General features: G+C 42.4%; 1 protein-coding gene across 1 annotated transcript in view; it reads right to left on the bottom strand.

Moving 5' to 3' along the window:
- Positions 1–1,400: 1,400 nt before the first annotated feature.
- The window catches only part of LOC140235094 (E3 ubiquitin-protein ligase MYCBP2-like), a 100,500-nt gene continuing 74,611 nt past the window's right edge, over positions 1,401–27,289 (bottom strand). The window contains exons 46-73 of the mRNA XM_072315131.1: positions 26,841–26,978; positions 26,149–26,260; positions 25,254–25,381; positions 24,581–24,866; positions 21,603–23,789; positions 20,780–20,950; positions 20,014–20,201; positions 18,898–19,065; positions 17,822–18,037; positions 17,062–17,175; positions 16,264–16,488; positions 15,060–15,288; positions 14,038–14,210; positions 13,298–13,378; positions 12,135–12,437; positions 11,380–11,699; positions 10,691–10,802; positions 9,600–9,719; positions 8,701–8,808; positions 7,964–8,095; positions 7,265–7,400; positions 6,791–6,912; positions 5,708–5,893; positions 5,150–5,257; positions 4,285–4,494; positions 3,705–3,812; positions 2,780–2,945; positions 1,401–2,025 (exon numbers count right to left, since the gene is read on the bottom strand). Coding sequence (XP_072171232.1) covers positions 1,910–2,025; positions 2,780–2,945; positions 3,705–3,812; positions 4,285–4,494; positions 5,150–5,257; positions 5,708–5,893; positions 6,791–6,912; positions 7,265–7,400; positions 7,964–8,095; positions 8,701–8,808; positions 9,600–9,719; positions 10,691–10,802; positions 11,380–11,699; positions 12,135–12,437; positions 13,298–13,378; positions 14,038–14,210; positions 15,060–15,288; positions 16,264–16,488; positions 17,062–17,175; positions 17,822–18,037; positions 18,898–19,065; positions 20,014–20,201; positions 20,780–20,950; positions 21,603–23,789; positions 24,581–24,866; positions 25,254–25,381; positions 26,149–26,260; positions 26,841–26,978 — 6,663 coding nt within the window. The 3' untranslated portion in view covers positions 1,401–1,909. The remainder of the gene's footprint in view (positions 2,026–2,779; positions 2,946–3,704; positions 3,813–4,284; positions 4,495–5,149; positions 5,258–5,707; positions 5,894–6,790; positions 6,913–7,264; positions 7,401–7,963; positions 8,096–8,700; positions 8,809–9,599; positions 9,720–10,690; positions 10,803–11,379; positions 11,700–12,134; positions 12,438–13,297; positions 13,379–14,037; positions 14,211–15,059; positions 15,289–16,263; positions 16,489–17,061; positions 17,176–17,821; positions 18,038–18,897; positions 19,066–20,013; positions 20,202–20,779; positions 20,951–21,602; positions 23,790–24,580; positions 24,867–25,253; positions 25,382–26,148; positions 26,261–26,840; positions 26,979–27,289) is intronic.

The raw sequence follows: 27,289 nt of genomic DNA, 5'->3' as shown, positions 1-27,289 counted from the left end.
AGGTCGGGCAAGCCACCTGCAAGCTTTAGGCTCGTCAGGGGCAACCTCTGCTGCAGGGGTATGCATGAGGTCTGAATGCATTACGAAAGTAGACTAACACACTACAACACTTGTGTCCTGTATTTCAGATTTACCAACAAAAAAAGTCTATCATCATATTACAGTTTGCACGAGACTATGAGTCTGAATAACAGATTTTACCAAAATCTACACATTCATCAATCTACAATAAATGAGATACTTGTGTGACAAGACCTACTACTCTGTACTTTTCTTTAAAAAGAAATCACATCTGATTGCATCAAAAAAAAAAAAAAAAAAAATCATACAAAAGAAAAATCGTGTACACCAATTACATAAATGGAAATCATATGAAAGCATTTCGTATTGCATGAATTTTTGCTTGTAACATTCTCTAGATGAACACTACACACTGGTTGCATATGATCCGCACTGAATTTGTGTTCAGTACAAATGACAAGATTAATAATTTCTTTTTGAGAGACTCATGTGCAGATTCTTCATGTCACATACAGTCAAATTACGCGGATATCACAAAACAACGCACAAACAAAAATTGGGAAGGTACGCTGTACTACAAATGCTCTCAGCATAGCTCTCCTTGCAAAATAATACAATGCAATAACCATCCCCTGGGCAAGTTCCACTCAGTGTAGAAACCTGTCTCCAGCAACATGCCACTCGTCTCCTAATACTACGCAGAAGTTGCAGCGTGGCACACCTTTTTTTCTTTGCTGGAAAATGTAGGGTTAGAAGAAAAATGTATTCATTTCTTCCAACCCACTCAACAGCATTGATTTGGCATAGCATGATTTCAACTAGGAAACGTTTCAAGCGTGGTTCTATGGGGAAGGGGAGATTTTATATTCTGCAAGCAAAAGTTGGCTAGTGACTAGAAAAAAAGCCTCTGGACGCAGCACACTGGGTATCTTTCTGACTTTCAGGAGCTGCATCATAGAACTACCACAACCAGGTTAATATTCTGCTGCTGTGTGACCATTTGAAACTTTCATGAGAAAATAGAGCAGACTAATGAGACTTGAATATTGCAGACTTTCATTATTCATTGGTACAATGTGACTGCATCACTTACATTCAACTTCACATCCAACTATTTACTGTAAAGAACAGGCAGCATTGACTTGTTTCCTTTGCATACACTTGGCAGAAAAAAAAACAAAAACAAAAACAAATGCAGAATGACATGAGGTACAAATGATGTCATTTAAACGACTCTTTGACCATACTAGAACATCATTTGGATTTTTACACTCATGTGCTCATGAACACAAAGTCAACAACTTAACATCCTAAACTTATTATGACTCTCTCACGCACCACGAAAATGAGTTTCAAGTATTTGTGACCAAACGTGTGTGCATTTCTGAAAAAAAACAAAAAAGAGAAGACAAAATAACGAAACAGCACTAAATCAGAGTTCTACAGGGTGAAATCCACATGGTACAGAAACAGCTGGTAGACTGTGCGAATAACCAAATGAACAGTCACATAGTTCGTCAACTGGCCACAGGTGTTGTGGCAGTTTTCTGGTGACTGTTGATCTCATTGTTGGCAGTACCTTCTAGTGGAATGAGAAGCATCTTTTTATACCTACTAATACTGGATACACTTCTCTATATTCAAAAGTTAAGACATGACCACATCTTCCACTGCACTTTCTCTGTTGCTCGAGACTGAATCACTGAAGAATTGCAACTACAAGCTTTTTCCCTCTACCTCTCCTTCGGTTTTCAAACAAGACATTACATGACATCATTCAGAATACATCACACATGTGTAAGCAAGCACTGTGATGCGAGTAGCGAGATGAACCATGTCGTATGGATGGTGCAGCTCCGTCCTCGTGTTCTCCTGCCTCCAGCCTGCGTCAGAACGTGTGAGCGTTCCGGCACACCCCGCAGCCGAGAGCAAATTCCTCCCCAGTGGGTGGGTGCTGGACATGCAGTGGACACTCTTCGACGTCCAGTTGCTTGGCTCCTGGACCTATGTACATGTATGCATACAAGAAATATTTTAGATAAACTGATTATTTAAGTTTTGCATTGACAAGACCACGCTCTTTTTAAGTATTATGTCACGATAAGTCAACAATGACAGTTTTGATATATGCAAACATTTGCTCTCATTTTCACTAAGAACTCTTACTCTCCTCTTCATTCATCCATATCCCTACCATAGAAGTCCCAACCTGAAAAACAAGCAAGAGACTCTAAAGGTTTTAAGCTCACCAGATCTTTATTAACAATCTTGACCAACTTCCCTGTGGCACCCCTCCACGGTTTATCATTAATGTCCTTGTAACTACCAGTACCTCTTCACTGGCCCTACAAACATTTATTCTTTACCCATGCAAGTCCCAACACACAATGCAATTACAATGCATCGTAGGGACCTCTGAAGCCCTACCCCCTTGAAGCCCATGGGAAGCACATGGACCTTTTGAATGACACTACATTCACTTCCCTTTCGAATGACACCTGCCAAGTTTGGTCGCACAGTGACCACTGGTTTACAGAAGGAGAAGGCAATCCACATTAAGTAAGATCAATCACGACAACCTCCTTGACCGTTTAGCTCAGGTAAGCTCACAAAAGGTAGGTGAGCTCACAAAAGGCAGGTGAGCTCACAAAAGGCAGGTGAGATTACAAAAAGGTAGGTGAGCTCGCAAAAGGTAGGTGAGCTCACACAAGGTAGGTCAGCTCACTAAAGGTAGGTGAGCTAGGGTTTCTGGACTGACCTGCAGGGCAATGGGGGAGCTCTGCCTTGGGGATGGTGGTGATGCTCTGGAAGTCGTCATGGCAAGCTTGGCAGAAGTGGGTGGAGCCGAAGCAGAAGAAGACGGCCACTGAGCAGCAGTAGCGGCACTTGTACTCCAGGAAGTCCGTCCCATGCTTGGCACACATCTGGACAACATTTTTTGAACAAGACTTCTGCATAAATTCCCTCATTTTCAACTGCAAATTTTCTCAACTTCACTCATGAATAATCATAAAAAGTAACATTACCTCATGGTCAGGGACCCAGACATCATCAAAAAATCTGACAAAATCCATTTTTTTTTCTTTTTGGTGCAAAACATTTGTCCAAGACCATTCCCTGGATCCTGCCACCATGGACACAAATGTGCATGATGAAGAAATTTTGTCTGTCACCCATTTCTCTCATCACTCAACAGCAAATAACAATACAAACAGCAACCTTTATGTCTACACAGATTTCATCAAAAATATCCTATAAATAATAATTATGTATGTATTCCATTTTTTAGCATCTTAACAGCACACGCATACACAAACACAAAGTTTACTATTGTATACTAAATGCAAAGAAACAGGAGACACAAATAGAACATTAATTCTGATGACACGTCACCTCCATAAAATCCAGCAATATGTTGACAGAATCCTATGTTGTCTGTCTGGCAAGACAACATAGCCTGGAGTATGATCTTTTGTCTTCTTTTTTTTTTTGAAACCGCTGCAGTGCTTCAGACTGTACATTCAACTTGATAAACTGTTTCATGACAGCTTTTTCATATCATTGCACAGATTTGTTTTTGAATCAAGAGATATACAAGCCAGGCCTTCATAAAGGGTATTACAATTTCAGGAAATGGTGGGTAAGAAGTTCTTCATTAAAAGCCATCTCATAGAGGGACTCACCTGTGCCCTTGATACATCTGAGCAGGCCCCACACACCAGCTCAGTGGGGTCATAGTCCTCTTGGATTCCAGCCTCTTGGTCACATCGTGCCTCGCCCCCGTAATAGGCCTGGTCAAAAGAAATTAGGACATACCAGCTCGACCTTTACTTTCAGTGGTGGTGCACCTCAAAGTCTTGACATTTCTGCAAAATTGTACTACAAACCCTTATAAGTCTCTTGATATACTTGCATCTATTGATATCTTTTTTCATAAACCTTTAAGAAATCAAGAAGTGTTCTTGGTACACAGTATGAAGAAATATCATTCTAGATGCACACAAACAAAAGACTGCAACATCAGGCTAATTCTATTCCAGTTGGTCACAACATTAAACGATGAGAAGATATTTTCACACAGCCACAATTTTTCCTTCATTTAAAGACATTACCAACATTTTCACAGGTCTATTGCCCTTATTCCATGTCAAGAAGACCTCAAGTTTTTTGAAAGCTTCCCCTTTAAGAATTCCATGCTAGCACCAAAAAACAATTAATTGCACAAAATATTGAGGTTGCATCTGGGCTCATATATCTACACACCTTCTTGCACTTGTAGCACACATAGTACGCGTATCGATTCATGGCAAATCCCGCTGCGTCATTGTGGAAGCGCGCCCCCTGGGTGGTGACAGCCTCGCTCCGCAGCAACCCCTCGTACTCCAGACGCATCAAGGCCTTCCGCCTCACGTCACCCTCTAGCACCTCGATGGGTTTCAGGACGTCTTGCAGTGACCTGTGCTTCATGCTCACCTGGAGGTACAGGGGAAGGTCATAATTAACAACTCCAATATACAACTCAGGATTGTGAGAATCATTGGTACAGAAAACAAAACGTGTGATATTTCATTCCCTTTTCTTGCCAATTCCATATGGGAGAAAAATTACAAGAAAACGGGGAAAATAATATACTTCTCATATTATAAATACTAATATCAATATCAATACTCATACTTCTACTACTATTACTATTGATAGTAATAATGATAACAATAATATGATATCAATTCATAAGGAGCTGCAAAGAGCTCCTGATGTGCTTTACAATGGTGAGCAGTTAAATGAAAAAAAAAGAAGAGTTTTAACTCATAATTCAAATAATACTTATGTCGCTTTGAATTGAGTGAAGTGCCTTATCCAACTGAGAAAAATGAAAGGTCGTTTGTACCCATGTGCACATCTACTGTTTGGGATTTCCTAATTTCTAGTGGTAAATTATTCCACAGTTTGGGGGCTGCACAGGGATACTTGGGTCTCCTAATGTTTTTGTTTTACATGTTGGAATTTTTAGAAGGAGAGTGTCTTTAGGGCTGCGCAGGTTGTCAGTGTCTTTGTGAGATTCAAGGACTGATAAAATCAGACAAAGAAGCAAGCCTTGATGCTTGTTCCTGCTGGATTCTGCTCTTACCTTACAGATGGGACAGAGGGAGAAGCCGAAGGTGATGCGGGGACCAACCCACTTCCTCTCCAGCACGGCTCGACAGCAGTGATGGTGGAAGACGTGACCACAGATTAGCTGTTGCCATGGTGACAAGACAGAAGACATTATCACTCACTTCAGTTATCTAAACATTACATTGACATGCAAATCTGGTGACTGGGAAACTATTACTGCACCTTGAGAAAAGGTCACTAAACCTAGAAATTGGGAAGCCGATTACCAAAGTAATAATCTCACACAAACATATCTAACAATTAAAGAGTGTATATATGCCTAGGGTATATTCAGTATGAGCTGAATTTGCAAATCTGTAAATGTGAAAACTGTGAATGTATTTTTGAACAAGGTCAAAATGTGCAGACACACAGATATAGAAAAGATAGACATAAAATATGTTATGCTAAATCAATAGAGTAAACAGTAAACAGTAGAGCAACATCACATCAAGCAAACAGTAGAGTAACATCACAAGTATTTTTTTTCACAGAACAGAAGATGACATACAGCCTGGTAGAAAAACTGTACCTGAATGGCAGGGGCACAGGCCAGAGCCTCGGTGAAGCAGATCATACACATGTCATCTGCATCCTGCTTCAGGTTGGAGGTGGGTACGCAGCCATGGAGACAGGGCAGACACTCTGCCTCCTCCAGGATGCCCCCACACACGTGACCGCAAGGCAGGACCTTGGTGCAGGCATTCTCGGCGTAGCGCTGGGTAAAGGGGACAAGGGCATCCGGATTTACTCTCTCAAATGTTCCAGAGTATCACATCATGTCTCATGATCCCACTTCAATACCTCATTACTTAGAAACCAAAGTGGAGCTCTCCTCCCCCACCCCCATCCTCATGTGCACTCTCCCCACACAATGGAGAATACTTCTCACCTGCCTCCTTAGGCTCCATGCTAGTCAAGATTATTCTCCTCTTGTCCTTTATACCCTCACAAGGATACTTATATACTCTCCCCATCAGAAAAACCCACAACAGATAAATGTATTTGATTGGGATTGAAGTTGACAACTTGGCCTAATGCACAAAAACTGCCATATTACTATCAGGGTCTGCTTCCATATGATTTCATTCCATTATCTACAGATTGACAATGACATCTAGACAGTGGGATTGTTATATCTAGTCACCTGAGAAGACTATTTCACACAACATCATATCACAGAGCTAGTACTCTGCATGAAAGCCGTAAGTGTCAGCTGAAAATCACATGGGTGTGAACACTGGACAGAGCCCAGGGATGAAATGCTCTTCAGCTTTTGAACTAAAACTGATAGAGACTTGCTTAAATTTTCATTGCAATACAGGCTCATCTCTCCCACTGTGACTCGCTGTGTCATGTTAGGTAAGTCACACCTCCAGTTTCATGGCTAACACTTCAGCACTAGTAGCAAAGTGAAAATCTCAAAAATCATTTTCATTGCATTCATTGCACCCAATGTAAAAACTAGACACATACTGGAGAATAATGATGCAGGGTTTAAAGACCAAAGGATATGAACAGTGATACGCCAGGGATGAACAGGGAGGAAAGATGGCAAGAGATGGCAAACAGAGAGGACAAGTGAGCCAGATGGTAGGAAAAATGCAACACTCACCTGACAATCTGGATCATTGCAGACACTTCCCGCTGGTCCAAGGAGACCTGAAGGAGTCTTGTTGCCACAGAAACGGCAGGTTCCTGTAGCAATGGATCCGCCCATGCCTGAGGCTGATCCACCTTAAGTTTGAAAGTATATGCAACCAAAGGAATATAATTATGTTGTGCCACGTACAATCTTTCAAAAAAGAGAAGTAAAGCTAATCATCTTTTTTTTCTTCTTCTTCTCACCTGCAAATTCATAAAGCGATCACTGATAAGTAAGTTGATAAGAAGTTTGTAGCTTGTTTGTTGTTTTTGTTCAAAGAACATACCAACAAATATCATGCAGGTTTTTCTTGGAGGTTTTTAAAGTCACAAAATGCTGGTGTAAGAACCATGAAAAATATGACTTGATATTACTGGTAATGGGACTAGGTCTATGTTGACATGCCCTAGTTTACGGAGTGATCAACAGTTGTCTAGCACTTACCCGGAGTTGTTTCCTTGAACTCCACCATAGCCTTGAGGGTCTTGGAGTCGGCAAGGGTCATGACCCAGAAGAGCTTGCTTCGACCGCATCCTTCGTGCAGATCTACCCTGATGGATTCCTCCTCCTCCTTGAAAACCTGGTGGAGAATTCCGAAATCAGGACGACGTGCATGAATGCTCAGGTTGGCATTAGCTGCTACGAAGAACTAAATATCACAGTCAAGATTTACATGGGACTGCCTTTCAAATTGAAATGAGGAGCTGCTGTGGTCCATGAGTAATTATTGTGTGTTTAATCTTGACAAATGAACATTTGTTTACTGTGTGCCATATAAAAACAGATTTAGCTTTCAATTGATGTTACACATAAGACATGACCACACTTTGACAGTGTCTTTGACCGTGCAACACTGAAGTAAACAAATTTGGTTCATTGATAACAGCAGTCTTACAACCCCACAGCATTTTTTTTTTTTTTTAATGGAGTGCACAGTGCTACTACACCCAATGAACTTGTCACAGATGAAGCACACTCATTCCCACACATCAGTGAAATTTGAATTTGAAGCTTGCTCATAGGCCTGTGATTGGCTTTTCAATCTAAGTGCTTTTTCCCAAAAGCATTGATGCACACGGAACTACAACTACATATCAAGTAAAACCACAGGATTGTCATCCAGAGTTTCCAGTGCGGCCTTACCTTCCTCTGGTGACTGCGGCTCCGTTTGGGTAGATGCAGGACTCGGTCACAGTCAGCACAGAGATTCCCGCAGTGTTCACACTGGCTGATGGCTAGCGTCTCTCCGTCGTCGTGGTTATCACACGTCGGCTGCTGGAAAGAGACAAGATGGAATGCTACTGTTAGGAACACAGTATACCAACTGTGGTTTGGTAACACGATACCCAATGTATGGGATGCAATGAAATGACTGAATTGTTGATATATTAACCACTGTATAAGATGCTATATATCAACTTTGTTAACCCTAAAGTGAAATCATCATTTGATATGGCACAATGCACACACTACACCATCCAAATTATCACCTAACAGCACCAAGACTTCATCATAGCTAGAAGGGTATCAACAGTTTACAAAGTCAGTGATAACAGTTTCATTATGCTCTCTTGTACAGTACATCGTACAAGCTACTGTAAAACCAGAAATTTTCATGTGCATCTTACTTTCGCAAATTTCTCAAGGAGCCATGATTCATGAAAGCAAGATGCAAAGCAAAGTTTTTGTCTACACTTTTTGAAGAGCAGCAATTCGCAAAAGTTTCATGCCATGAGTGTTTCAGGTTTTACAATATCTAGCACATAACACCACAAAACATCATCCTACATGACAGTAGTTAAGCATAATGTTGAGAAAGTAAGAGCACTCCTGCCTCCCTCCCTCCTCTTTCGGGGTCACCACCCTCTTCTCCCAAGTACCTTTTGTTTGGCAGCGGGTGAATCCTTGCCCTGGGCCCATTGGCTGGAGGAGAGTCTCTCTACGTGTTCATTCTCTAGGACACACAGCGAGGCCAGGGACAACCACAGCTGTACCATGGAGAGAGAAAGCAAAAATGACGATAAATGTTTAGTTCCTGCCTGGTGCACAGATGTCATGACTTATATTATGCTTAGTTGGAGATTAACCCGTTGAGGACGAGCAGATTTTCCCATAGACACCTGCCTGAGTATACTCAGGACTAGTCTTAAACAGGTTAAGAATTTCAGAGTGCAATGATGACATCATCTTTCACAAGTCCACCAATTTCTGTTAAATTTCACAAGTCAGCATTGTGCTTTTCAAAAATAAAAAAGAGAAAAAAGGTATAATACAAAACTTTTGTAGTCGGTCTAACTGGCACTGAAAAACAGAAGATTTTCATAAATGTAAGTATTCTTCCTTTGAATGATTGAGACTTTTACAGCTGACGTATAAACATGGTGCAATGACAATAGATGCAAAATCAAAATATGTAATGGGGATAGGATGCTACAATGAACTGTTTTCTTTCCAGTTTGACAGCTGATGGCATTCTAGAGAGAAGTGCTTGATCAAATGAATAATACAGGAAACATCAGTTTGTGCTCTGTTAAAGATATCATTGTATGATTCTGCTGAATTAAGATTAGACACTGACAGTATCCTATGAGCAGATCTGGGGTATCTCCAAAATGTAAAATATTCTAGAGGCAATCTGGTCCAGCTGATGTCAGATATTGAAGCACAACATTGACTCACCTAACTACAAGAGAGGCTTTATGAATAGAAAGCTCTAAAAGGCTCCATTGGAATACTCTTTAACCTGCCAATGCAGAGACGCATTTAGTTCAGTGCTCACCGTGTTGCTCTTGATACAGAGTGCTGGCGCCCTCTTGGCCTCGTCCAGTTTAGTGAGGGACAGGACACGCTCTGCGATGGCTCCCTTGGTGACCTTGGCCCAGTCTGTGGAAATCTTGCCCTAGAAGAGCAAGCAGCACAAGGATTATAAAACAAACATGACATGGGATGCAGCCTCAACTTTGGGAATATGCTGATTCATATTACAAAGAAAGTGTGGCATATACAGTATGAGTCTTCTTGCATTCATGACTCTTGGGATTCTTCTTCTAGGAATGCAAAGCTAGTCTTTGGCAATAAATCTATGAATAAAGAAAGATATGCACAAACCAAAAGAACATGAAGGCAGATGAACAACAAATGGATTGATAGTTTGATAATGTGTCAAATCTGCACAGAGTCTACGGAGTTCAGAGCTACATGAAGGGCATTCATGGTGTACACAGTCCATGCAGTTGAGAACAGGAAATCCATTATACATGTAAAAATCTTGGTAATTAAAACCCCTTCTGCTTTTTTGTTCTTGATACTGCCAAACTATTACATTCCATTTCAGGAAAATAAAAAGACCAGCCAATAAAAATCTATTCTGAAGTTTCAACTATATCACTTTCTGGAAAGGGAAAGGTTTCAAAATGGACATATCTTATTTTTAAGGCTGCACTATTTTAACAGAAATAAAGCAGTGAATTCAGGGTGCAGCCTTTTTGCTACCAAAACCAAATCATGATCTCTCCAACCAAGCAAGTCACCTGCTGCGCCAACTCACAAAATCCTGTATAGAACTAAGTAACGTGCCAATGAGCAACTCAAACACCCACTCAAATCATTAATCTCACAGGCCATGCTAAGTTCTGGAATCAAGGGACAACTTGTTCCTCATTTCTTCTTCAAGAAGATGAGATCCAACAAGTTTGCATAGCCATAGCTGCAATACATCACATAAGAGTGCTATCTCACATAATACACATGGTATTACAAAGCAAGCTATACTGCATGTGCGAATGAAAATACAAACGTGCACGCTCTTTTTCACACAAGTTTTATTCTCAAGTTTCTCACTGCGACAGTAAATAACAATGAGTGACTTACTGCTGAAAGGTCTTTGATGAGTGCAATGATCTGCTCTGCTATATTATTTGACATGGAGCCACGCAGCCACCAGTGTTTGCTGTCTGATCGCCTCACTGGAGACTCCTCCGTACTGAGAAAGGATTGAAGGTAAATCAAACACAGAGAAAAACAGATTAGAAACCATTATAGTTACAGTGTATCCACAGATGATAGAGCTACTACACCCAGCTGGTTCTTGGTGGATGATTATACGGTTTAGCCTAGAATGTCATAGTCTGGCAGATTGTAGATCAGTTCTGCAAAAGTTTACAACATATTAACTAGGGTGATAGATATATATTTTCAGAATAGGAAGTATTATAGGAAGCACCAAGACTAATATCTACACAATATTCCATCTTTGAGAGCACATATAACCAGCACCTGAAGGTAGAAAATGACATTCTGCTTGAAAAGTCTGTCGATTACATAAAAAGCATGCTCATGCATACAGTTAGGTCATATCATTCACAAATTAATCAGTACATTAACTGACAAATTAACCTATTCAAGAAACCCATGATTTTGGCTGTGTTTTTTTATATGTGTTAGTTGAATTTGTGTGTATAAGAGTAAACAAAAAATCAGCAGGAACATAGAGGTTGACTTAATTTTGAATGTATATAATTTGTACTCTAAGAATGCTGTTGAAATACATGTTAATCCACCTTGTCTGCTGTTGAAGCTTAGCCAGTGTGTAGGAGTGTGTTCCCCTTCCACTGCCCAGTCCAAACTCTGATGCCCCTCTGCTCTGCACGGCCTGCCACCCTCCTTTGACTTTGGTCTGGACCGTCAGGGCCTTGGCAATGCATGCCAGGAAGACGTCAAGGACTCCTAGATAGTCCTCGGCGGGGGTGTCCGGGCCGTTGTCCCCCTTGCCCTGGGTGAGGAGGCTGAGGTCGTCTGGGGGCAGGGATGTCACCCCCATGATCTGCTTGAAGAGCTTGGGAGGGATCTCCAGTAGGAAGCGACGGAGAACAGCCGTCACCTGCAGGGTGCAAAACACAGGAAGTAAATCTACCGACTTCTGTCCTCACATAGTGGGGTATTTCTCATCCCTTCACAAGTAATACTAATCCTAAGTTCAATTCAACTGATCCTAAGAACAATATGGGACCAATTAGTCCTCAGAGGTTAGGAAATGTTTCACTCAGCCATTTGGGAACACTATCATGCATCCACCTTCCCACGTTCTTAAATACATGTTGAATGCCTATGTATCATTCCCAGTTAGATCTGATCTGAATCCGTCCCAAATTTGGTTCATTGTTTGGCTTGATATAATTAGTTCCCATGTTCGTGAAACAGGGCCCTGCTCTACCAGTCCTCATGCCATATGCCCTGCACCACAGTGTACCCATCGAGAACTACCAGAGAAAGCCAGAGGAGATCTTCCACACTTTCAAGAACCCCAGCAACCAACCTGTCTCTGGATGCGGGGCGTGCCCGTGTGCAGCAGCGAGACCAGGTCCAGCAGGAGCCCGTCCTGCTGGGCCACGTAGGACCGGCCCACGTGGGAACCACTCAGGGCCAGGACCATGGACAGCAACTCGAAGCAGTAGGCGTCCGGCACCGAGGTGGACTGGTCAAGGGCCGAGGAGGATGGGGCGGAGGAAGACGGGGTGCTGGTGGGGGTCAGCTTGCTGGAGGCCAGGAGACTGGCCTCCCAGTCATCCTGCATCTTGATGGTCTCTTTACGGATTGCCTGCACTATGTGAGAGCACACCTGATGGGGACAGGGGCAAGAAAGACATCAATCAGTATGTCTCATCATCTCTGTATATATCTTCTGACTGAAAAAGCTGCATTATGACAAATATTTTTCAACACCACTAACAATATGTGCATTATACAAAACATACACTTAACTTCCAGGGCAATAATACCTCTACGCCACATGTTTCCCTTTGCGGAAGCTTAATTAATTCTGACACTCGGTGAGGGAAATTAATTCTTTAGCAGGCATTGGCTGGTTAGATAAGAAACGTATGGTGCAGTCCCCACTTTGCTGGAAGAATGCTAGGTTGATAAATTTCAATTCAAACCTCACACCAACTTCCCCTTCATCTTCCTCTATTAGTATCATATCGCCTCTCATGACTGTAAACATATATGCACAAATCAAACATATTTATATCAAACATATTTACACACATTAAAGTGCACTGACCAATGATTCAATAAACACATATGATAAATAATACATACACACACACACATACATACAAAAATATAACTGTTTGATAAATGAAGCATTGAATGAATGCATAATGGAGTATATAAAAGTATCAAAACACAGCACTACACTCTGCAGGGTATACATAATTTGCATTCCAAAGTGATTGTGCAAAAGGGATGTTTTGACAGCGATTCAGTTTCACATGATTCAGTCATTATATAATTGTGACACTGTGATCATGATAATTGTGAATATGACACATAATTTCACATGAAAACTTGCAAAATAATACTTTGCTCGGTCTAATGTCTCAGTTGGCCCTCTAACTTCCTCCATGCCATGCTGCACCATTTCATCTGGTGATGTCTGTGAAGGGATACATCATCACCCTCACCATGGCAACCCACCTGTTTCTGGAGGTTGCTCAGTTTCTGTCTACTGAACAGGATGCCCACCATGTGTTCCTTCAGGTCACAGTCATTGGTCTCCTACAAAGGGCATAAGCAAGACATTTGACATCTCCATGACAACTCATCGACACTAAAGATATTCAAATACATTGTTGGGGAAGTTTAAGTTAAAAGAGAAAGTTAGCTGAAGTCACACTATTGTCCTGCTTGCAATGTCACATTGTACCAATTCTCTGAATTACATGTACGACATAAAGTTCATAGAGAGCCTTCATTCGGTATGCTACATTAGTACTTATGTAAAAGCTGAAATGCATTTATTTCAGCCAAGCATGATGCTTAGTTTGTGTAGCTCCACAGAACTGAATCTTAATAAAGGAAATCTACATTATTTTCTCTTTCTACTCTGCAAACCAAACCAAAGAATGTTACATGTCCTAGACACATTGGTACTGACAAACTTACATACTTTTCAAAAACCTACACAGAAAAAAAAAAAGATAGAATGCTATCATTTGTAAATCTTAATACGACCTACTGGCAGTGACAATGAGTCTCATTAGTTGTGTCAGTTATGCATGTCATCAACTCAACCACGAATAAATTGAAAATCAGAAGATGAGAAGAGAGGAAGAGATATATGTACAAACATATATCACTGAAAGAAAAATAGAGCATGGTTGAGACAAGGTCAGAGGTCAAAAGGTAGAGTGGATATTTGTGTGCATTGACCATACCTCATCATCCGGCGTCTGCATGTCTCCAGGTTTCATGGCCTGTGCGTCCTTGTTGACTGGCTCTTCGTCCGACAGCAGCCGGCCAAACACCTGGGAGGTCAGCAGGCGGAAGACTCGCAGCGTCTCACCGACACAGTTCTGCTGCTGGAGGTTCATCGCCGATGGCTGTGAGCCTGAGGACGCAAGAAGCAAAGGAACACTGAATGGTAATCTATCCATATGAATATCATAAGAACTATTTCCTCTGTGCTCTACACATGCAGTAATTGTAATAATTCAAGAACCACTGTGGCACAGTAGCTAAGAGCAAGAACAGGGCTCGACATTGGCTGTGGCCCAGTAGCCCGGGGCCACTGAAAATTTATGGCAGGCTACCAAATTTCCAAAAAGGTTATATCTTGGTGGCCAAATTGGACAACTAAGATCCAAAACGGATTGTTATCATTTCCTATAATTTTGAGCCAAGACATTTCTTTTCTCTGGCAACTAACATTTCACTATTTACAGATCTTAGCGGCCCTAACAGATCACCAGAGAAAAAAAGTTAGTGTTGAGCCCTGCAAAGGATTCTCAATCTTGTAGTCCCTAGTTAAAGTAAGCAGGTGCCCCTAAGCAAGGCCCTGTGTCCTCATGGCACAGTCCTTTGGAGGACACTTGAGGCCATCTGCCCAGCAGCACTGAAATGCTCATTAGCATTTAAGAGCTTCCTACATGGCCTCGTAGAATAAATCCACTCACACAATATCTCACTGTAGCACAAAGTATACAATTCTTTTGAAAATGCTGTATTAAAACAACTGAATCCATGGTCACTTGACACTCAAACCATTTATGTTGTTATTAAGTTAAACTGTGTTTTTTTTTCCCCCAATCCTGGCATCCTCATTTGATACATCCAAGATTGAGATTGTCTTAATGAACAGCATTATCAACCAAATACTGTTAATGCAGGTACACATGCATGCAACACTCAAAAATAAAATGTGTCTCGACTGGAAGGAAGATGTCTAAACATTGCTCACCTACTGACAATGTTTCCCCTTTGTTTCCTCCCAGCACCTTGACCTGCCTGATCCTCAGGTGACTGTCCGGACCCTTCAGCTCCACCCGTATGACCCTTGACCCCTCGGGGCAGCCCGAGAGGTCGCAGGTCACCCACCCGGTATGCCGGACGTCCAGGTTGGAGACCTGTATCTTGACGAGGCTGTCCACGCTGGAGCCAGCAAGAAATCTCATGGTTGTAACTTTGTTCTACAAGTATGACACAAACAATGAGGAGAGCATGGAGATGGCAATCTTGAATTAAGCTGAATTCAATTCCATTGTGATTTGTCTTTGCCTTTTGTGACAGGAGATAAAACTCACAAAACAACTCTGCAAACTCTTGTATCAAATTACAAATTTTATTCTCCTGAGAATGTTTTAAAAAATGCTTAGCAAAATGTCAAGACCGAGTATAGTCCTTTTCAGGACCATACTCACATAGTATATTTGACGAAAGAATACATGGTGTATCATGAAACTATCCAACATTAATCATTCTACCGTCAGAGAAACATTCAAGGAATATTAATGTTATTTCCCTCATTTTGAGGAAAGCAATTTGTGTGATTACATGATTTTCTAACTATCCCAAATGTTAAGGATGCATATTTCAGCACTGTTTCCAGTCTGTGCGTATTACGCCGTCAACATTATGAAGGATTCACCCATTATTTTCCTCCCTGTAAAACAGAAAAAGCAGAAAAATCTGAAAAAAGAAATTGGCCTCCATCAGCACATTACTCATGACAACCAGATCTTCTCACTGGAATCTGGAACCAGACCTGACTGGACTAGCTCCCTGAGCTGAGGTCTTTCAATTAGACTGAAACTCGACAGGAAAGCTGCAATCATTGAGAAAGGCATTGGCATCACTGGTTCTTTGACGTTTTTTCAAGTGGAGAACATATCTCTGGCAAATCATACACAGACTGGTGCCACTGAAGCTTATTACAACTTCTCACTTCATACATGCATCCAATCTAATGCACTGTCATCACACACATTCATTCGTTCGTTCGTTCGTTCGCTCGTTCATTCGTTCACTCGTTCATCTCAATCCCAGTCTATTACAATAGTTCATCTGACTGCTACATGTGTAACAGAAGGAACTTTGGATCTTGAAGTTAGCACATGTCATAATAATAGGGGAAAGAAGGGCGGGGGAGGACTATTTTTGCTTACCCCAAGATCACGTGAGTTGTCAGCGTGGATGGCCACCATGCCAAGTGTCATGCCCTTGCCGCAGGAGACGGTGACAAACTTGTTCCGGTTCCGGTCCTCATCGCCGGACTCCCAGAAGGTCTCCGTGGAGCCGTCCACCAGGCTGGGCAGCATGGCCGCCCGGCTGGACACCTGTAGCTCCACAGAGGTGGTGATGTCCTTCAGCAGCTCTACCCTCACTGGACCCTGCCAGGTCAAGAGGTCCAAGGTAAATATAAAATGGCATTTAAAGTAAAGTCATGAAATAACACACAACATAATACGCAATCTTCATGTCTTTGTCTGATACATCAAGCAAACACAACTCGAAAAATCTGAGCACAGTAAGGATATACCTGGGAAGAGGACTTTACCAAAAATTCTTGAGGATGGCTGTGTCTAGAGATAAGATGCATATTCAAGGTGCAGGAAAATAAACATGTGTGCCAGTAAACATATTCATTAAATGTTTTCAAGATGTCCTCTGCTTTGTGAGCTACACAAATCTAATTCGTGGCGCAACGGTCCTTTTCAATATTCAACATTATCCACCAAAACCAATCACATGCCTTCCATATTATGCCCCAACTTTACTAAACAAATAAAAGAGTATGCAGATACTTTCTCTACAGCACATTCCCTTGTGAAACCTGGAATACCAACCATGTCAAACTTACAGAGTCTAAGAGTGAAGCTCAAGCTCACAGTACCATGTACATACTCCCTTCAAACAATCTGATTGCACGACTTTGCCTCCAAGCCACTGTTCCTGGAACCTACCTGAGAAGCAAGACTGGACTCAGCTGCAGACACCACACTCCCACTGAGACTGCCCTCACCATCTCCTTCACTTTCATCGGACTTGGACAAGATCTGGTTGATATTGCTGAAGACCTGTGTGTGGATACATTCGTAGAAATACACAGGTAAAACATCTCTAAACTGTAATCACAAATGAAGCTCTGTTACTTGTCAGGATAGATGGGCTTGAAGTTATGGAAAAGGATAAATGCACATGACAATTGGCACAATTTACATCAGCTTTTGAATGAGTCTGATTTATCCATAATGGTGCCTACATTCTTTATCTGATGAATTTGTCATTTGGTCTGTCCCAACCACATCACGAATGCAAACAATAATTCCATTTACAGTTTAGAATAAATTATGCTTGCAAAAACAAACTTATTATCATACTGATACTGCATTATTTTTAATCACACTCTTGGTCAAAGCCACAATGCTTATCACAAATAAGAAGATCAAGAACAATTGTACCTCAATAACAATTGTACCTCAATAACAATTGTACCACTTATTTACACTAGACATTCTGTGCTCTGATATGAGGTCCACAGATTGTAACATGAACACACCATGAAAACATACTGACACTTAACTGCTTTTGACCTACATCTGAAGACTTCTGTTGGATTTTGGGAAGGCCTGTTAAATGCAACCACTATATCTATTGTACATCTGCACTTGCAAATCGAGAGATGCTATCTGACCAGTGGTTTGTGTTACAACCAGTCCACACCTGTGAGCGGTGAAGGAAGACGTGATCAGCTTGCCGGAAGCGTAGACACCAGCAGCGCATGGCCATCTGCTGCAGGGCCCCACCCGTTGGCAGGTGCATCATCACCGTGGCGACGGTCTGCAGGAGGCTGTGGAAGGTCGCTGGGAGTGGCTGGACAGCCTCACCAGCAATGGTGATGTCCGACAGAGGATGCTCACACATCAGGCCATCAAGCTCCTAAAAGCGTGATCATGACAATGGTGGGTGTCTTTCAACATTCCTTCAACAAATGTTTCACTAACTTCTTGACTTTTCACCAAAGTTATGATAAATTTTACAAAATGGTAAGAACAAGGATGCATTACTGGGAACATAAGGAAAGAGACAAAAAAGGAATATGGGGCAGTAATGCATTTTACATCAAAACAAATAATAACAAACAAACAAACACTGCACTACTGAATTCAGCTGACTATGTCAACTGATTTCGAATTTTCATATGCAACCAACAATGTAACTCTGTAGAGAGGAACAAAACAGTGTCTTTTCAAATCTGTGAGCATGGCAGGAAATGTTGCAAGCTTTTTATGAAAAAGTAAAATGTGTCGAACATCATGCTGCATACAATGATTGCCATGGACTCTTATCTGTATTGCTCTTGGAAACTTTTAGAGTATCTTCAAGATCATTAATTATTACAAATATCATCATTACTGTACGAATTATCATTACAATATTCCTAATCACAGTCACCATCCTCCTCATACCACTCACCATCATCATCAACACCTTCATCATCAATGGTTCCATCATTTATCATTCCTATCACTACCACCCTTACCACAAATCAACTGCAATGCATCAACATCCTCATAATCATCATCATCATCATCATCATCATCACAATCCTCATCATCACAATCTTCATCTTCATCATCATCTTCATCATCACAATCTTCATCTTCACCATCATCTTCATCATCATCACCATCATCATCATCATCATCATCATTTTCATCATCATCATCATCAACATCCTCATCGTCATCATCATCATCATCATGTTCGTCATCATCATCATCCCTCTCATCACTGACCTGATCAGGTTCTTTCTTCTCCTTCTTCTCCTCTTTCTCCTTGCTGTTCTCCCCATCTTCCTCTCCCTCCTTCTCCCCCTGGGGCGGGGTGAGGGCAGCCACAAAGTGCCACAGGAGGTCATGGAGGCAGGTCAGCTGGGTCACACTTCGTAGCAGCCAGTTCAGGGCCTGATGACCACAACAATATGAAGGGGGAAAAAGGAGAATATGCAAAGACATTCCTGGCTGAGATCAGCTCTTGTTGAACTTTGAACATCTGTATTATTAATCTTTATCATACAATACAAAAGACCATAATGTTTCTTATGTAAAAATTAATCATTGCTACTCATCATTACAATACCAAAGAAAAAGGTCTTTACCTTCACCAATGATCAGCACAAAGCAGACACAAGAATTGTACTTCCCCACCCATGTTCCACAACTGAAATCCTTTTATCTGACTATTGCATACCATTCAGAATAATGTAAGGCTTTCCAAAAGACTAGAATCACAGCTCTTTATCATTACAAGTTGACTAAAAAACAAAAGAATTCTTCCCCAACTGACCATGACTCCTTAGTGTTACAAAGCATGTAGATAAAAACAAGATAAAAAGAAACAAAATAAAAGCATTAGGGGAGAATCCTGCTGAAATTTGAATGACAATGGGGCAATAGGGAGGGGATGCAGAGGGCCTGCCCCTGGGCCCCGATGTGGGTCACCTGTACCACTTGAGTAACATTATATCTCCTGCCTGTGAGAATGATTCCTGTCAAAGTTTGTGAATTCCAACAACTGGACCCCTTACCAACAACTTGTTACCACCTAGGAGCTAACACTCATTTGAGTCTCAGGCTCAGGTGAGCTTTATCCTACACTGCACTTTCTTCACTGATTGGCACAGATATCTGGTAATCAAATGCCAATCTGTGGAGATTACTTGATCCTCTTAATCCCTACTGTGTCATGACCACCAGCCTGTTGGTCTGACGCACATTCTTCTGCCAGAGTGTGCTGGCTAACTTTACAGTGAAGTCAAGTTTGGACGTTTTATCTGAATGCTAGTGAAAGAGCATGGCACATTACTGCTAAGTGCCTGGCCACAAAGGTAGATAAGGTAGTTTCTTACTGACCTGCATGGAGTAGACCCTGCAGGCACCCTTCCTAAGGGCCTGCTTCATGGCCAGTCTCAGGCCGTCCAGGTCATGGCGCTGGGCGATGAAGAGCATGACTGGACGGTGGAGGGCCAACACACCCAAGGTCCTGCCCTCTATCAGCCTAGCCAGGAGGGCTGAGGGACGCCGAAGAAGGGAAGAACCGTCTAGAAAATGCATCAAAGGAAATGGGTGCCAGTTTAATTACTATAACTGCACATGTATATACATACATACATACATACATACATACACACATACATGTACATAGTTACTAACATACATGTCATATACATTACATACAGAAGTGTACATTAAGCATTTAAACACACAAATGTAAATATAGAAATATACTGTATATAATCTACATGTACATCTACATCTGTATTTACACATTCATATCCATACACATGCTGCATGCCTATACATACTTCAGTAAAGATACACATACGTAATGAGATTCACATTAGTTTCAGAATGATAAATGTGTAAAGTGGATGCAAAACACCATTCAAAGTACACTACAACCCAAGCAAGGATACTTTACTTGAGAGCTTGCTTGATAAAAATCTCTGGGCATTCCTCTGTGGACAGAATGCTGATTAATAGGGCAAGGCACAACCAACCATTAGCATCAAACAGATGACAAATATACAGTACTATCATCAATGACAATGTGCCTTCCTGATTGTCTAGAACTCATTTTGCACGAACAAACGGTACTGCACAGGGATATTCCACTTACCCGAACTGCCGCTGTTGTTCCGCCGCCGAACTTTGACCCTGCTCTCGCTCTGCGCCACGACATAGCCGGGGGCGTTCATGGACGCGGAGCGGAAGTAGGTCACCCGGCGCGAGTGGTCCACAGACTGGCCACTGACCAGCTTGGGTCGAGAGGAGGATTGCATGAAGGCACCTTGGCAGCCAAAAGCAAACGAGGTAACGCCGGTCAATTTATTTATTTCATCATGTTTCACTCTTAAGTCATTGAGGACAGGCTGCCTTTGCTACAACACACGTTTCCCATAGACACTTGCCCGAGTATACTCGGGACTCATCCTCAACAGGTTAACAGAAACCTTGTAAAAGTGATGGCATGTACTTGCCCAACACATAAACTGGTCGCGGAAATACTGAAAGCCTTATGATGATAGGCGCTGATAACCCCCATTCCCTTTCCCCTTTCTGATGGACATTACCCTTGCCGAATATATGAAAGGTTTTCACCCGAATGTAAAATATGCTGTTATTCTGTTTCATCTCACCATTAGTGTATCATCAGTTAGAGTAACAGCACAAGAGCAATAGCATATACAATATACGATCATATTCATATTCTATTGACAGAACGGTGGAGGGTAATATTATCGCTACAACTTACAAATAATTCCTGATTTTCAAACCATTATTACCTTATAATTCTTGACATCAGACGACACAGGATTTGTGGACTTTTTTCAATACATGTATGATAGGAGCAACAACAGCATTTAAATGTCAAGAACTATGGGTAAAACAGCATTTAAATGTCAAGAACTATGGGTAAAACAACAACAATTGCAACTCACTTGCATGGCAATCTTGTCCTGAGAAAGCTGTAGGTGACGGGAATCCAATGCAGGGACCAGATGAGCTCCCGATGACCTCATCCACCTCACGGAACATCTCCCCTCCAGGGCTCTGGTCGGCCATCAGGCTCAGGAATCGGAACGAGGTGTCTGGGAACTGTGTGACCAGTGAGTCCGACTCGGAAACTGTCGGGAGATCGAAGCGCGAAATTTTCCTCATGGGACTAGAGCCCGGGAACATGGGGCCCGTGGCGCTGGCAAGGTCCAGCAGGAACATGGCGTTTGCCTTCATCACCTGATGTGCCTCTAGCGGCGGAAGAACCCGGGGGGTCTTCAGCGCCGGCAGCTTTTTCCTGAGTTTCTTTGCTTTGTCCTTGTGCTTGTCCTCTGCTTCGTGCATGTACTTTTCCCTGCAGCGTTCACACATGAGGTACCAGTCTCTTCCCCCCGCTCCCCCTTCCCCACAGCTCCCGACAAAGCCGCTCCGGTAGACACCGCTACTGTTGTACCCATGCCCCCAAGCTGTCTTCCCGCATCCTGGATGCATCTGTCTCATGTGGTAGGTTACGGGGTGTGGGAACACCCCCAAGCACAAGTCACACACAGTGTCAAATTCACCCATCCTGGCCTGCACTCCTGCCGCCTCGCCGAAGAGATTGCCGTGACCGCCACGAAAGTACTTCTCCCTGCGCTTCTTGCCCTTGTTCTCCCTCAGGGGTCTCTCCTCTTTCTTCTCCACCTTGGCTTTGGTCTTGGTGATGGGGGCGGGACTAGGGAGTACCACTTGCTGTGACACAATGTTCACGGTTGCTGAGGTCAGTTCATCCCAGAAGGTCAGCAGGTGCTTGAGTGTGACAGGCAGCGTCATTTTTGATTCAGCATCCTTTGGAACCTTGCTGGCATCCTTGTTTGGCACCTTGTTGGCGTACTCTGCCCCAACAGTCGCTGATCGTTCCCTCATCTCGGTGAAGTCTCCCTCCTTCTCCTTGACGCTTGGAGGTTTCTTTGGGAAAGGCTGAGTTTTACCCGCTACGGAGTGAGAAGGTTGCGAGGTTTGTTCATGGTTTTCTTTAGGCAAGTGTTTGGGAGAATGCACAGGTGAGGATGGCGGCAGGAAAGTGGTAGTTTTTATGGCAGTCTTTGTATCTGCACCTTGTGCTGGAAAATTGTTTGGATTTACAGACTTGACAAGTGGGGACACTAGCTGGACCGGTGCTCCAGCCACAGCAGGTCCCATGCTTTTCTTTGATTCCTCATTCAGCTTCTCCCGTATCCTACTGCTGGACATTTCATTCTGGTTGAGTGGATGCTCCTGAATGGAAAATTCTGAGGTATTGAAAAATGCGCCTTCCTTCATGCTTTGACTCAGATCCATTGAGTGTCTGTTCTTCAGTTTCAAGTCTCGCTTGTTCTGAGTACTCATTTGCTCTTGAGGGCTGACAGTGGACTGTTTTGTCAGCCCTGGGTTGAACTTCAAAAAGGAGGCACAGGCCATGGCGTCATGCACAAGGCCTTCATGCCACAAAAACGCAGCAAAGACACACCTCACACACTCTGCCACCGATGTTGCCACGGCAGTCTGCGGCACCTCTTTCGCCACCTCCTGCTTCAGAATGGTCGCCCGGAATCGGGCAGGCGACCGATCCTTGCCAGACGGTGATAGCGTCCTTTCGCGGCGCCCGTAGGGTGACCTCGACTTCCGCCCGGGCTTTGGGGACATGCTGCTCTTGGGCGACTGCGGACTTGAGCCAGTGCCGATGGAGAAGCGCGACCTGTGAGGGCTCCCTGAGGGCAGGGGGCTGGACGGCTGAGCATGGTTGCTGGCTGCAGTCATGAGGGCAAGATCAGATTCTGCACTTGCTGCACCGTCCACACTCTTGGGGTGGGCATTGATCAGATCTGGACATCCGCCAAGAGCCTGTTGTGAGTCTTTCTTCAGCTCCTTCAGCGTTTCTGCTCTCGACTCCCTTGCGATCTGGCGTGCTTCCTTTGCAGGATCAAGGTTTTCTTTCTCTCGACAGTTTAAGCTCTCGCTGCCCTCATTGATGTGATTGGACATTGGTGTGGGGGATGCACTGAAGGGCTCCAAAGAATTGTGCAACAGGTCCTCCAGCTTTCCATTTTCTTTGACAGTTGAACCATCCTTGTCAGCAGCACAGGAACCACCAAACATGAAGGGCATTGGGTCTGTAAAAAGATCACAGGGTGATAGCAGTAGCTACTACAAGTGTATGCAGTAAATGAACTATAATATCTTATTACTGGATAAAGAACCATCACTCTACTGAAATTTGAAAACATGTTTGTGGTATTATTTCTATTTGTGTTCAATAAAACTGATCGTCCCTGGATGGCTAACTGCAAGAATGTTTAACTTGTAAACATAATTGAAACATACCGGTTTGACATGTCAAATAATTATAATACTTTACAGATTTTTAGATTCCCCGATTGCAGGACATATTCTGATGGGTTACTAAGCCAAAGTGGCCAATGCAATATAAAAACTTCTTCACAATCTCACTAGGCTTCATGAATACTGCATAAATGATCACATTAAGTTTTGATGTTGACTTGCATTTCCATCATTTGAATACAGATAGCACACACAATGTAGTAAGGAGGAAAAGTGGATGTCTATGAAAACATGTTCAGACATTTACTAGGATACATGTACAGGACAAAATTATCACATAATATAAGTCTCAGTACTTCACAATGTAAGTGAGGTACAAAGTAGTACCAGGATTACAAGGAAGCCAGGAAGCTAAAATACCATCATCAAACATTTAGAATAGCATTGTTTAGTACAAATAACTTGTCTTCAAGACAAAGCAATGAGGTTGTCTTGTACAAAAATATGGTGCCCTCCCATCCTCTCCCTTGTTCCTTTCCAACAGTCAAAGCGTTCTACACATCAACACACACAGATATGCAAGGATTCCATGGTGCTCTGCCAAGGCTTGTTTTTGGCTTACCCGTCGTGTGGGCGAAACCCAGCGAAGGAGGACCCTGGGCATTCTTGAAGTCAAAGCCCGTGGCGGCCCCCTTGGCAGTCTGCTGGGAGGCGGAGTAGAAGGAGAACGTCTCGGAGGAGCTCTTGGTCCGCTCCTTGTCCGAGAGGGACAGGTCCCGTTCGTGCATGAGGTAAGTGATGCCCTTGCTGTAGGACAGGGCCCATGCCTCCCCCTTGGTGTTCTCACAGTACCGGTTCATACTGGTTTTATCCAGCTTCACCCAGATGGAGCCGTCACCATGGCAGGCCTGAGGATGAAATATTTGCCAAAGACTCATGAAAAGAAGTGAGCCAAAAAAATTACAGCAGTACTGTACAACTCCTCCCTTGCCTTTTACTGTAACACCAGAAATTCTCACATACATACAACTTTTGTCAATTTCGAAAGAAGCCGCAATAAATGCACACCCTGCCATTCACTTGCATAACTGTGACTACCAGGATATCACAGGTTCACTGATATTAATTGCCACTCAAATGTTCTCCACTGATCTGCTGGCTACACTGCATGTAGAATTTGACTGCATCTTGTTTGTTTGTTTGTTTGTTTTATCATTTCTGTATTGTTTCCGTGCATATGCAAAAATTCTAATTCATCAGTTTGTTAAATCTCACTATATATCTGCACATTTTACCTCTTGAACAACGTTGGCCTGGTTGCCCATCACCATCATACCAACGGGTGTGGCCTTCAGGCTGGCTCGGCAACGGATGTTGTGTCCAGAAGGTCCACAATTCACCACCTGGTATAGGCCAGCTCCTCCTGAAACCAACAATAATACACAGCACTCAATAAAGTGACACTCCCATTAGATACCACCAAAGTAGGTTTTACTTTCAAATTTCTCAGATGCACTTCCAAGCTGTGGTGATAACGACATTCAACAACAAATATCTACACAATTCTCAATGCTCTAGGTCAATAAAGAGGGAGACAAAAGTATCCCTCATACAATGATACAAACAAAACAAAAAGGGGATAACATTAATGCTTCTTAATGGTACACACAGCTTCCACTGATATCAATTTTTACACGACTTTTGAACACTGCACACTTTCATCTGACATACAGAAGGGTGCTGATTTGATAATTTTATCAATCAAGTTATTGTAAATGGAATTAAGTTTCTGAAACAACCATGAATTGAATAAACCAATTTACCTATCATACACGGCATCAAGTTTAACTGCTATAAGTACATGCATACTTTAATTTGAGCCATGACAATAATATGTGAATAAAGACCACACCCTTAAGTCTACAACATTTGCTGTTGCATTGGACAGGATCTTCAGACAAATCCTTACCAACCCTGAAATTCAATGAACGAGCATAAATGGGAGAAAATATTGAAAAAAAAAAAGTTTTTACCCATCTTCCACACATCACTATTAGCAAGTGTTAAAAAAAGAAATACAAGGTTGACTGAAGCTTCTTTTTATCTTGAAAAATTAGAATAGTTGGCAGGCATGCAGACATGTCAAACAGGCCCTTGAAGGACCTACTCCAGTTGCTAGGCAACAGTCACCTGTTCTGTGCTTCACCCGTGTGGGGCTCTCTGCCTCCAGAGCCTTGAGGCTGCTGGCAGCTGGCGACTCTCGGAGTCTCTCGGCTCGGTCATCATAGATGGACTTAGACTCCTGGTAATGAAAGAAAGAAAGAGAAAGAAAAGTGCAGTAAGTGCTTTGACATTGATAAATCTAAACTGGCCCCATAATTTTTTCTTTCTTTCTTTTCTGCTACTGAGGGAAATGAGGATATAAACAACGTCCTCAACATTATGATGTACTGTATACACCATTTTTATGGTGTCAGCATTGGCATAAATTTCATGAGTCACTTGATATAAACAAAAATAAATACCAAGCCATATATACTGTCTTCTGTGTATCTTTTTCCAGTTGGGAAATTGCAAAACTTTGTTGCTTGACAAGGGATGAAACTTGTTTCTCATTCTGCCACTGTAAATTGGTGTGATCACAAAATTAACTACTCCCAAAGACTTATCTCACAGGTTGGAAAATTCATAGAGCATGCTCTGGATACTAATTTATATCATCTGAAAATATCAGATGCCATGCCAAAATACGTACAGAGGGTGAACAATCAGTGTATGATATGTAGATAATGATCACACTGGAACTGAAAAGTTGATGTTATTGGGCAAAGAGAAATCAATTTGACAATACATGGCATGGCTAGAGTGCTTCCTCAGCTTACCTCGACAGGGAAGAGGAAGGTCTTGCCAATGTGCTGGTTGTAAAGCAGACACCATCCTTCCCTCTGACCATTGTCTGGACAATACTTCCTGATGCTGTCCTGAGCCAACCTCACCCAAATACCATCCTCATTCTGAAGCTGGACACACACCAAGACAGGGAAAGATGGTCATAGTAAATACTGGGGTCTGCAACAGTCTTTCAAGATTTCTATGTCACAATGATCACGATCAGCATAATTTCAGACATTTCATTTCATGCCATAGGTTTAGTCTTCTTGTCAGTGTTATTGGGGGCCAATGCTGAATTGATGTGCAGGGCAAGAAACCGAGAAATTTCTATCAAGCCTGTAGGGATAAATTCAAAGGTACTCTGAAGACATAGCATTCATCTGGAGTAATTTGCATGCTTTTCTCCAACACACACATGAAAATGCTGAAATGATGTGGA

The sequence above is a fragment of the Diadema setosum genome, chromosome 11 (genome assembly GCF_964275005.1).
Source record: "Diadema setosum chromosome 11, eeDiaSeto1, whole genome shotgun sequence".
NCBI classification, from domain to species: domain Eukaryota; kingdom Metazoa; phylum Echinodermata; class Echinoidea; order Diadematoida; family Diadematidae; genus Diadema; species Diadema setosum.
Note: the sequence above shows the minus strand (reverse complement) of the source record. Positions and strands in the feature narration are given on the sequence as shown.